Source organism: Lolium perenne, chromosome 6, assembly GCF_019359855.2.
Source record: "Lolium perenne isolate Kyuss_39 chromosome 6, Kyuss_2.0, whole genome shotgun sequence".
Taxonomy (NCBI): domain Eukaryota; kingdom Viridiplantae; phylum Streptophyta; class Magnoliopsida; order Poales; family Poaceae; genus Lolium; species Lolium perenne.
Genome location: NC_067249.2, coordinates 79,049,451 through 79,062,727, shown reverse-complemented (window position 1 = coordinate 79,062,727; position 13,277 = coordinate 79,049,451). Strand labels below are relative to the sequence as shown.

The window sequence follows — 13,277 nt, the reverse complement described above, 5'->3', positions numbered from 1 at the left end:
GATAAAACACCACATACTTCCTCATGAGCTATAAAACATTGACACAAATAAGAGATACTAAGTTTTGAATTGTTTAAAGGTAGCACATGAAGTATTTACTTGGAATGGCGGAAAATACCATGTAGTAGGTAGGTATAGTGGACACAAATGACATAGGTTTGGGCTAAGGTTTGGATGCACGAGAAGTATTCCCTCTCAGTACAGGTTTTTGGCTAGCAAGGTTAATTAGCAAGCATAAGAGTTGAGGGAAACAAACAAATATACATGTGATAGAAACAATCATGCATCTTCCTTGTAAGCACAAACAATTTTAACTTCAGAATAATAAGCTATGAGCTAACAAGAAAGAAAGACAATGAAACAACTACATGTATTTCTCTTTTCTACTTAAACCTCAAAGTGTTGTTGCTATTGACCAATGCTAAGTTTGCCAAAACCAAATAGATTTATTCAATGCTCCCAAAGTGATACCAATACTAATGACAAGATAAATCATATAATAGAGATTGCAAACTAAAATAAAATGTGCAATATGTAAATGATAAGACTTCTCATTAATATTCCATATCGATAACTCACACCAAGGGATACATAGATAACCAACTAAGGAGAGATACTTCCAAACTGCAACCCATCTTATATGATAACTTCCCTACTCATGATATGACACTACTTGACAGTAAAAAGTAAAAGGTAGTGATGATATGATACCGCGGCACTCCCCCAAGCTTGGAACAAACCAAGGGGATGCCAATACCGATGATGAGTTACTCCTTCGGCGATGGTGGTGATGAACTCCCGTCATCAAACTTCCAAGGAAGAGGCTCTCCATCAAGAAACGACATCTTGGTCTCGGGAATCCTGAAACTAGCAGCACGGCTTATGTATTTAAACCTGTTTTCATACTCACAGTTCTGATTCTGAACGTCATAGAGTTGTGCTTGGAGCTTGTTGGTGGTGTCGTGAAGTGAGAGGATGTCGCCCCAAAGCTTTGCAGTTTCCTTCTCATGTTCAGCAATAAGTTCAGACACAATCCTGTGGAAGATATCCACCTCACGCTCAGCCATCTTCTTGTATTTGAAAACCTCTTGTTCTAGCTTCTCCATCCTGTCTTCCAAGCTTCCTTCTCCTTTAGGACCCTGGACATCCTTGATCTGCAGTTCTCCTTCAACGAGCAGCAACTCCTTGGGGTGCATCCTCAGCTCCTCCATGTACAAGTTGCCAACATCCTTGCAGGAGCTGTCCTTCGGAGTTTCCGACGAAGACATGATGGCTCTAGATCCGAAGCAAATCCTGGCAGAAACAGCTCGAAACAAAACACGTCGAGAAAACTATATACGGACCTCCAGGGGTCCGGGGGATTATATAGCAAAAATTTTCACGACAAACGGAAAGTACCAGATCGAACCAGAGTCGGAAAGGGGCGACGAGGCGGCCAGACCATAGGTCGGCGCGGGCCCAGGCCAGGCCGCGCCGGCCTATGGTGGCACGCCCTCGTGCGTCCTTTCCACTCCGTTTCGAACTCGTAATTTTTCATATTTTCCAAAAACAGCAAAAATATTGTTCGGAAAGTAAATCGCGTACTTTTCATTACCAGTACTGTTACCTATTCAAAGTCGAGTTCTGGCGGACTGTCAATTTGCCCTTTGATGAAAGCCTCCGGCGTTTCCACTCGAATAATATCAACCTCAACATTATAGGAATCACCTGAGATATAATGCTTGAGTCTTTGTCCATTCACCACTTGCGTGGCATTGCCTTGGAGAGAGCTAATTTTGATTGCTCCTGAACGATACACCTCCTCGACAACATATGGTCCTTCCCATTTCGAGAGTAATTTCCCTGCAAAGAATCTGAGATGAGACCGATACAATAGGACTTTATCCCCAATATTAAATTCTCTTTTGATAATCCTTCTATCATGCCATTTTTTAACTTTTTCTTTAAAGAGTTTAGCATTTTCATAAGCTTCACTTCTCCATTCATCTAAAGAACTCAATTGCAACAACCTCTTATTACCGGCAAGTTTAGGATCTTTATTTAATTCTCTAACAGCCCAATAAGCTTTGTGCTCTAGTTCTAAAGGTAAATGACAAGCTTTTCCATAAACCATTTTATAAGGTGACATTCCCATGGGATTTTTATAAGCAGTTCTATAAGCCCATAGTGCATCCTTCAATTTACTAGCCCAATTCTTTCTAGTTTTATTAACGGTCTTTCCCAAAATAGATTTAATTTCTCTATTTGATAATTCTACTTGACCACTAGTTTGAGGATGATAAGCGGAAGCAATTCTATGATTAATACCATACCTAGCAAGAGTTTTTCTAAAACCTCCATGAATAAAATGAGAACCTCCATCAGTCATAATATATCTAGGCACTCCAAATCTAGGAAAAATAATGTCTAAAAGCATTCTTAAAGAGGTCTCACCATCAGCACTTTTTGTAGGTATGGCTTCCACCCATTTAGTAACATAATCAACAGCAACAAGTATATGAGTGTTACCTTCTGAAGAGGGAAAAGGTTCCATGAAGTCAAATCCCCAACAATCAAAAGGTTCAATAACAAGAGTATAATTCATAGGCATTTCATTACGTCTGGAGATATTACCAACCCTTTGGCATTCATCACAAGATAAAATAAACTTTCTCGCGTCCTTGAAGAGAGTTGGCCAATAAAAACCTGATTGTAGAACCTTTTGCGCGGTTCTTTCTCCGGCGTGATGTCCTCCATAAGCACTACCATGACATTTACTCAATATCTCCTGTTGTTCATATTCGGGAATGCACCTTCGCAGAATACCATCCACTCCTTCTTTATATAAGTGTGGGTCATCCCAGAAATAATGCCTCAAGTCATAAAAGAATTTCCTCCTTTGCTGAGCTGAAAAGGTTGGAGGCAAGTACTTGGAAACAATAAAGTTAGCATAATCAGCATACCAAGGACTGTCTCGCGAGCTCACCTTTATTACAGCCAATTGTTCATTTGGAAAACTATCATTAACGGGAACAGGATCATAAGCAATATTTTCCAATCTAGACAAATTATCAGCAACAGGATTATCAGCAACTTTCCTATCTACAATATGTAAATCAAATTCTTGCAAAAGAAGTACCCATCTAATAAGCCTCGGCTTAGCATCTTTCTTTGTCATAAGGTATCTAATTGCAGCATGATCAGTATGAATCGTAACTTTTGAATCAACAATATAAGATCTAAATTTATCACAAGCAAAGACTACAGCTAATAATTCTTTTTCAGTTGTAGCATAATTTCTTTGAGCAGCATCAAGAGTTTTACTAGCATAATGAATAACATTCAGTTTTTTATCTACTCGCTGTCCAAGAACAGCGCCTACAGCAAAATCACTAGCATCACACATAATTTCAAAAGGCAAATTCCAATCAGGAGGTTCAACTACAGGAGTAGTTGTTAAGGCTTTCTTTAGAGTTTCAAAAGCTTCCTTACAATCATCATCAAAAACAAAAGGTACGTCTTTTTGAAGAAGATTAGTAAGAGGCTTTGAAATCTTGGAGAAATCTTTAATAAATCTCCTATAAAACCCAGCATGACCAAGAACACTACGAATACCTTTAACATCCCTCGGATAGGGCATCTTCTCAATTGCTTCAACTTTAGCTCTATCAACTTCAATACCTCTCTCGGAAATTTTATGTCCCAATACAATTCCTTCATTAACCATAAAGTGGCATTTCTCCCAATTAAGAACAAGGTTAGTTTCTTCACATCTCTGCAAAACTTTATCAAGGTTTCGCAAGCAACTATCAAAAGAATTCCCATAGACGGAAAAATCATCCATGAATACCTCTACAATACTCTCGCAAAAACCATGAAAAATAGCAGATATGCATCTTTGAAAAGTAGCAGGAGCATTACATAAACCAAAAGGCATACGTCTATAAGCATAAGTTCCATAGGGACAAGTAAAAGTGGTTTTCTCTTGATCTTTAGTTTTAACAGCAATTTGTGAAAACCCAGAATAACCATCAAGAAAGCAAAAATGAGTATTTTTAGACAATCTTTCTAGCATTTGATCAATAAATGGTAAAGGGTAATGATCTTTCTTAGTAACTTTATTAACTTTTCGAAAATCAATGCACATTCTATACCCTACAACTACTCTTTGAGGGATGAGCTCATCATTATCATTAGGCACAACAGTCATTCCTCCTTTCTTGGGAACGCAATGCACAGGACTAACCCATCTACTATCAGCAATAGGATATATAATACCAGCTTCAAGAAGTTTTAATACCTCATTCCTTACCACTTCCTTCATCTTCGGAATTAGACGACGCTGATGTTCAACAACAGGCTTTGCATCATCTTCCATATTAATAGCATGTTGGCAAATAGAAGGAGAAATCCCCTTCAAATCATCAAGAGTGTAGCCAATAGCGCCTCGGTGTTTCTTCAATATTTCCAATAGCCTTTCTTCTTCAAACTCTGTAAGCTTAGAACTAATAATAACAGGATATATTTTCTTATCATCAATATGAACATATTTAAGATTATCAGGCAATGGTTTTAAATCAAAGACAGGATCTTCCTTTGGTGGCGGTGTTGTACCCAGATCTTCCACCGGTAAATCATGCTTAAGAATAGGTTGGCGAAGAAAAATCTCCTCAAGCTCATCTCTTTCTTTCCTAAAAACTTCACTCTCGCTATCCTCCAAATGTGGCTGCAAAGGATTATTAGGAACAAGAACAATAGATGCCCACTGCTCCATTTTAAAATCATCACTAGGCAAATCAGCTTTATAAGGAGTTTTGGTAAATTTAGAGAAGTTAAACTCATAAGATTCACCAGCAAATTTAGTCAAAATTTTCTCTTTCTTGCAGTCTATAATAGCTCCACAAGTATTTAGAAAAGCTCTACCAAAAATAATAGGACAATAATCACTAGCAGCAGAACCAAGTACCAAAAAGTCAGCAGGATATTTAATCTTACCGCATAAAACTTCCACATCTCGAACAATACCAATTGGAGAAATAGTTTCTCTATTAGCCAGCTGAATAACCACATCAATATCTTCAAGTTCACAAGAATCAATTTCGTGCATAATCTCCGTATAAAGCTCATAAGGAATAGCACTAACACTTGCACCAATATCACATAAACCATAATAGCAATGATCACCAATTCTAACAGATAGCATAGGAACACTAACTTGTTTGGGTTTATTAGGATGTGAAACAATATTAGAAGCATCTTCACAGAAAATAATATGACCATCCTCCACATTTTCAGTCACAAGATCTTTAACTATTGCAACAGCAGGTTCAACTTTTATTTGTTCTTCAGGTTCTACAGGTTTCTTCTCACTTTTATGAACCGCACTATTTATAACAGAGTACTCCTTCATTTTAGCAGGGAAAGGAGTTTTTTCAATATAAGCTTCAGGAATAACATGATCAGCAGTTTCAACTACAACGCATTTATTAATAGATGAATCAATTTTATCTTTATACGGTTCATGATACTTATCAAAATTCTTCTTAGGCAATTCATAATGAGAGGCAAAAGCTTTATAAAGATTTGCAGCAACTTGAGAATCAAGACCATATGTAGCACTCATATTACGAAATTTATAAGTATCCATAAAAGCTTCAATGCATTTATAATCATAAATTATACCTGATTCTCTATCCTTGTCGTTCTCCCAACCTTCAGTATTTTCTTGGATCCGATCAAGAAGGTCCCTTTTAAACTCTTCTTTGTTGCGTGTAAATGATCTAGAACAAGAAGTATCCAAAGCAAGGTCTTGTCTTGAAAAGAAAGTCTTGCATAGAAATTATCAATAATAACATTACCAGGAAGCTCATGAATGGGGCATTTGAGCATTAAAGACTTCAATCTCCCCCAAGCTTGGGCAATACTCTCTCCATCAGGAGGCCAAAAATTATATATGCGATTCCGATCCTTGTGAATTTCACTTGGAGGATAGAACTTAGAATAAAACCGGGCACAATATCATTCCATTCAAGAGAATCCCCATTATCCGATAATTTATACCAATGCGCCGCCTTACCAGGACAGCGATAAAGAGAATAGTTTCTTCCTCACTTCATCCATAGCAATACCTGCACACTTGAATAAACCGCATAATTCATGTAAGAACAATAAATGATCTCCAGGGTGGACAGTTCCATCCCCTTCATAGCGGTTATCCATAACACGTTCAATAATTTTCATAGGTATTTTATATGGTATCACTTCCTCACCTGGCGCCTCATCCACTACCGTTGCAGTAGTAGTAGATTTCCCAAATAGAAATTGAAGAGAAGATCTCTCCATAATGACTTATAGCAGCGAGCGAGAAATAAAATCAGCACAAACAAGAAAGGTTTTCCTTACCAATTCCACTTACCAATAGCGCTTCACTCCCCGACAACGGCGCGAGAAAATAGTCTTGATGACCCACAAGTATAGGGGGAGTATCGTAGTATTTTCGATAAGTAAGAATGTCGATCCCAACGAGGAGCGAGAAGGTGTTGACAAGCAGTTTCGATGAAGGATTCACTGTAAATGCTCACAGACAAGTATTCGGGGGGTTTTGATGTAACAGTTGAATAAAGTACGAGTAAGTAAAGTGCGAGAGTAACAATTGCAGCGAGTGGCCCAATCCTTTTTAGCACAAAGGACAAGCCGGTTTGTTTACTTATAATGACCAAACGTTCTCGAGGACACACGGGATTTTAGTCTAGTGCTTTCGCTACATACGGCTAAATAATCTTCATTGTTATGATAAGTGTTGTGTGGGTGAACCTATGCTAATGTACCGCCCTTCCTAGGACTAATACATACTTGTGATTATACCCCTTGCAAGCATCCGCAACTACAAGAAAGTAATTAAGAATAAATCTAACCACAGCCTTAAACTCTGAGATCCTGCTATCCCTCCTGCATCGATATACCAACGGGGGTTTAGGTTTCTGTCACTCCGGCAACCCCGCAATTGGCAAACGAGTACAAGATGCATTCCCCTAGGCCCATAAATGGTGAAGTGTCATGTAGTCGACGTTCACATGACACCACTAGAAGAATAACACCACAACTTAAATATCATACCATTGAATATTACTCAACCATAGTTCACTACTAACATTTAGACTTCACCCATGTCCTCAAGAACTAAACGAACTACTCACAAGACATCATATGGAACATGATCAGAGGTGATATGATGATGAATAACAATCTGAACATAAACTTGGTTCAATGGTTTCACTCAATAGCATCAACAACAAGTAGGAATCAATACCGGGAGAGTTTCCCCTATCAAACAATCAAGATCAAACCCAAATTGCTACGGCGGTGACGGTGTCCAGCGGTGGAGACGGCGGTGATGATGGTGGAGATGATGATGATGGTGATGGAGATGATGTCCAGCTCGATGACGGTGACGATGGCGTCGATTTCCCCCTCCGGGAGGGAATTTCCCCGGCGGATTCCTGCCCACCGGAGAGCTCTTTTCTCTCTGGTGTTCTCCGCCCCGCAGAGGCGGCTGTCACTCTTCGTGAGGTACCCTCCGTGGCTTCGGTTTTCGGGACGAAGGGTTTCGCGAAGAAAAGGAGGCGAAAGGGGCTGTGGGGCCCCCACACCACATGGTGGCGCGGCCAGGCCATGGGCCGCGCCGGCCTGTGGTCTGGCCCCACCTTGGGCCCTCTCAGCTCCTCCTTCTGGCTTCCTTCGTCATCTTGAAAAATAGGATTTTTGGTATAATTTCCTTCCACAGTTGATCTTCCGAAATATTGCGTTCTGACGGTGCTTTTTCCAGCAGAATCCTGGCTCCGGTGCTTGATCCTCCAATAATGATGAAACATGCAAAATAGATGAAATAACATAAGTATTGTGTCCAAATATGAAATATATCAATGAATAACAGCAAATTATGATATAAAATAGTGATGCAAATTGGACGTATCAGCCTCCGGCACCTCTGGGCCGAAATGTTTATCATGATCCAGATGTGTGATGTGTGGTATTCGTAACTGAGCCAAGATATCGGCAAAGTGTGCTTCGCCGTTCCATGGAGGTAAACGCTGTGATACCGGCAGTACCAAAATACATGTTGTGGTCGGATCAAGAAATCACTTGGCCGTTCAAGGATGACCCAAAAGTGATGCCTAATCCGGGCGGATATGCTCTGATGGTGGATCCGATCATGCACGAGCCATCCTCGCGAGTTCGGTTCAGAAAAGTGCTGGTGGACAATGGTAGCAGCATTAACATCATGTACAGACACACCATGCATACGCTCTGTATAACTCAAAATATGTTGGAGCCAACTCACACGACTTTCCACGGCATAGTTCCGGGATTGTCCTATTCGCCAATGGGAAAAGTCTGGGTTGATGTGTTGTTCGGCGGCCGAGACAATTGTCTTGTCGAAAACATTCTGTTCGAAGTGGTGGATCTGGAGAGCCCTTACCATTTTCTGCTTGGGAGGCCAGCATTGGCTAAGTTCATGGTCTCAACTCATACGGCTTACCTAAAAAATGAAGATGCCAGCGCCTAACGTTCTCTTAACCGTGGTGGGAAACTATAAGGTCTCGTTGGAAACTTCTTCTACCAGATCAAATATGGCCGAATCGCTGGTCATAGCGGAAGAAAAAAAGGAGAATTCAGACTGCTGTTGTGTTGGCTCAGTCATCCCAGCTGCACTTAGCGGCAATGAGCGGCCAGCTTGGTGTATTGGCTTTCAAGCCGACGAAGGAAACAAAGGACATAGTGCTGGATCCGGCTTACCCAGAGCGCACCATTCACATCGATGTCGGCTTGAGTGAAGCATAGGAAAGCGCGCTTGTCAACTTCCTCCGTGAGAATCGGAACATCTTCGTCTGGTCTACTGATGACTTGGTGGGTGTGCCGAGGGAGTTGGTTGAGCACTCTCTGAACGTCTGGCAGGACGCTAAGCTGGTGAAGCAACCTTTACGCCGGTTTGCTGAAGACAGTAGGAAGATCATTGGAGAAGAAGTAACCAAACTACTCGTGTCCGGTTTCATCGTGGAAGTGCTACATACCGAGTGGTTGGAAAATCCAGTGCTAGTCGAGAAGAAGAAAGAAGTAGACCCGAAGGCACCTAGGGGTTGGCGCATGTGCATTGACTACACGCACTTGAACAAGGCCTGTCCCAAAGACCCGTTTCCGCAATTCCGGATTGATCAGGTGATCGATTCCACTACTGGATGTGAACTGCTGTCGTTTCTGGATTCTTATTCCGGTTTCCACCAAATTCCCCTGAAAAAGGAAGATCAAATAAAGGCTGCTTTCATTACCCCACATGGGGCTTATTGCTATGTCACTATGCCTTTTGGTTTCAGAAATGCCAGCGCAACATACCAGCGCTATATGCAAAAAATGCCTTCACGATCAAATTGGTAAAAATGTGCAAGTCTATGTCGACGATGTCGTGATAAAAACAAAAGTAAAAGATACTCTAATCAGCGATCTGAGGCAAACATTTGATAACTTACGAAGGTTCCGGATGAAGCTTAACCCGGAAAAATGCACCTTCGGCGTTTCTGCCGGAAAGCTGTTAGGTTTCCTGGTCTCAAGCCGCGGTATAGAAGTTAACCCGGTAAAGATTCGGGCCATCGAATGGATGGAGTTACCTCGATGCCTCAAAGATGTGCAAAAATGTACCGGATGCTTGGCATCTTTAAGCCGGTTTATAAGCAGGTTGGGAGAAAAAGCTTTGTCGTTGTATGCCCTCATGAAAAAAATGGATGCTTTCGTCTGGACCTCGCAGGCAGACACGGCATTCAAGGAGTTGAAAAAATGTTAGCCACAGCTCCATTGTTGGCATCACCTTTGGAGAGAGAGCCCATGTTGCTTTACATAGCGGCAACAAACCGGGTCGTAAGAGTTGTGGTTGTGGTGGAAAGAGAAGAGGAAGGAAGAACCGTGCAAAGACCGGTATACTACCTGAGCAAGATGCTCTCCCTCTCAAAGCAAAACTACCCCCACTTCCAGAAAATGACCTATGTCGTATTCATGGCCGCCACCAAGCTCAAGCACTACTTGGAAGAGCATGTGATGAAGGTGGTGTGTGAGGCACCCACTACAAGAAAAGTTCTGATACTCAACGTCCAATTTTCATCAGGTATGGCCCCTTTTTCATAGCCTATGGGCCTAACCCGACGATATGGGTTCTATGGTCCAAACTGCGTCAGGCAAAGTCCTACCACGTTTTTTCGGTTCGTCGCGTTCGGGCGCCCTTCCACCATGGAAATCGGACCGTTACAGAAGTGTTTTCGGGAGCCCGTTGACTGCTGACGTCATGCAAACTGACACGAGGCAGACGCCGTTAACTATTAGTTAACGTCGTTAACCGGCTGAAACCCCGTGGTAGATGGTAAGCCCACACGAGGCCTACCACGCCTTAAGCGGGCCGGCCCATTTAGTTTGCGGGTTGGGCTAGCTGACTTAGTTTGATCGGTCAACTATATAGCTGGGTTGGTCCATTAGGTACGTGGGCCGGGCCTGACCTCTAAGGTTGACTGGTCAAAACTGAATGCCTTCATTTGACCGGTCAACAGGCAAACGGGCCGGCCCACTCAACATGTGGGGCCCACTCTTCTGTTATCGGGCCGACCCATTTAATAAGTGGGGTCCACCATAAAGCAAGTGGGCTGGTCCATGAAGTTTGTGGGCCGGCCCAATTAGCGTGTGGGTCCCTCTTTCCTGTTATCGGCCCGGCCCATTTAGTTAGTGGGGTCCACCATAGAGCAAGTGGGCTGGCCCACAAAGTCGGTGAGCCGGCCCAATTAGCGTGTAGGTCCCACTTTCCTGTTATCGGGCCAGCCCATTTAGTAAGTGGGGTCCACCATAGAGCAAGTGGGCTAGCCCAACAAGTTAGTGGGCCAGCCCAATAAGCAGGTAGGATCCACTTTCATGTTAACGGGTCGGCCCAGTTAGTAAGTGGGTCCACCATAAAGCAAGTGGGCTGGCCCAAAAGGTTAGTGGGTCGGCCCAATAAGCAGGTGGGGCCCACTTCCATGTTAACGGGCCGGCCCAGTTAGTAAGTGGGGTCCACCATAAAGCAAGTGAGCTGGCCCAATAAGCACATGGGTCCCACTTACCTATTACCGGGCCGGCCCAGTTAGTGCGTGGGGTTCACCTTAAAGCAATTGGGCTGGCCCAATAAGTAAGTGAGCCGGTCCAAAATAAAAGTGGGTCCCACACTACATTAAGGCTGGTGGCAACGCGGGCTGTAGGCGGGGCGGTATCGCCCCCCGGGAGGCGAGAGCGGGGCGGTAGGGCGGCGAGACGGCAGCGCGGGGCGGTGGATCCACCGCCCGGCGGTAACGCCCGCTACCGCCTTGGCCCGGCTGCCGCCCGCGCTGGCGCCGAGAGGGGGGCGAGAGCGAGGCGGTGCGCTGGCGGGTCGGGGCGGTAGCGGGGGCGAGAGCGGGAGCGGCGGGAGGGGGTAATGGCTAGCTGACGTGGTGCGATCTGATTCGTCCACGTCAGCTAGCCGTTGGGGTAGCCGTTGCTGGCTCAAAAAATTCGAAAAAAAGCCAAAAACCCCAAAATTTCAGCCCCATCCCCTATAAATACCCCCCATATGGTTTCACTCATTCCACACCTCACTTCATCTCCTCCACTCTCCATTTACACTCCTCTCAACGCCATGTCTTCGTCCAGCAGCAGTTCGAGCGACGGAATGGAGGGTGATATGATCGGTGCATTCCAGGCGGAGTATGAGGAGGCGATGCTCAACCTCGAGGCGGAGCCAAGACGGCCGCGACGCCATCGAGAGTTCATCAGGCGTGATCGTCTGGGTGCCCACGATCGGCTCTACGACGACTACTTCGCCGACAAATGTGCTTATCCTCCGAGCTTCTTTCGGCGAAGGTATCGGATGAGGCGATCCCTTTTTCTACGCATTGTGGATAGATTGGGTGAATACTCTCCGTATTTCACCCAAAGAGTTGATGCTCTCAACCGTGCTGGTTTTTCTCCCCTACAAAAGTGTATTGCGGCTTTGCGCTTATTAGCTTATGGAGCCGCTGCAGATACGATAGATGAGTGGCTTAAGTTAGCTAGACAAACTTCATCAAATTGTCTAGATAGATTCTGTGAAGGCATAATTCACTGTTACGGGGAAGAGTTTTGCCGTCGACCAACTGTCGCGGATACTCAGCGTCTGTTAGCGAAAGCCGAGGAGCGTGGCTTTCCGGGCATGCTAGGGAGCATCGATTGCATGCATTGGCAGTGGAGGAACTGCCCAGTTGCGCATGCCGGTCAATTCACAAGAGGAGACATCAAACACCCTACCATAATCTTACAAGCCGTTGCGTCGTATGATCGTTGGATCTGGTATGCCTTTTTTGGAGTGGCCGGGTCCAACAACGACATCAATGTACTCAATCAGTCGTTGTTGTTCACTGATGTGCTTAGGGGAGAAGCACCCATAGTGAACTTCACGGTGAATGGACACGAGTACAACAGGGGTTACTACCTTGCCGACGGTATCTACCCCACCTGGCCGGTGTTCATGAAAGGTGTTACTCTTCCACAAAGTGAAAAGCCTCGACTGTTCACTGCTGCTCAATCAACTTGGCGCAAAGATGTCGAGTGTACCTTTGGAGTGCTGAAGGCTAGGTTCAACATTCTAACAGTTCCGGGACGCTCCTACTCGAGGCGTACTCTTGGGTTGATCATGTGTGCATGTGTCATTCTGCACAACATGATCATCGACGATGAGCGTGATACCAATTTGGAGGACATCTATGAGACAGTTGATTCCAATGTCGGCCCTACGATACACAACAATGCACCACCAAGTCTAGCAGCCAGGATTCAGATGGACAACGAAATGAGGGACTCACCGATGTATACACAGCTCCAGCATGATTTGATTGAGCATGTGTGGGCTAATGCCTAGATTATGTAATTTTTTCAAATTTTTATGTAATTTTTTTTATAATGTAATCGGTAACAATTTTAGTTGAATAAAATAATTTTCTTGCATTATTTTGAATATTTTAATATGAAAAAGAAATGCTGATGTCGAGGAGAGAGAAAAGCTGATGTGGAGGAGAGAGAAGTGAGAGCTGGCACTATAGCCCGTGCACTGGCACCGTGGGGTGAGAGTGGAGTGAGAGTGAGGATAAAAGCTAACGTGGCGAGACTATAACACGTGATGCACTGGCACCAGTCTAAGTATAGCAACAGCAAGCCAGCAACATACGGATGGAGCATATATAAGGGCCGTGGCTATAAGGTGCTATAGTACTGTTTAG

General features: G+C 43.8%; 1 protein-coding gene across 1 annotated transcript; it reads left to right on the top strand.

Annotated features, from left to right (window-relative positions):
* Positions 1-11,695: 11,695 nt before the first annotated feature.
* On the top strand, positions 11,696-12,919 carry LOC127310426 (uncharacterized). The gene is made up of 2 exons (XM_051341105.1): positions 11,696-11,886; positions 12,433-12,919. The coding sequence occupies exons 1-2, from the start codon at positions 11,696-11,698 to the stop codon at positions 12,917-12,919; spliced, it is 678 nt and encodes a 225-aa protein (XP_051197065.1).
* The last annotated feature ends 358 nt before the right edge of the window (positions 12,920-13,277 follow it).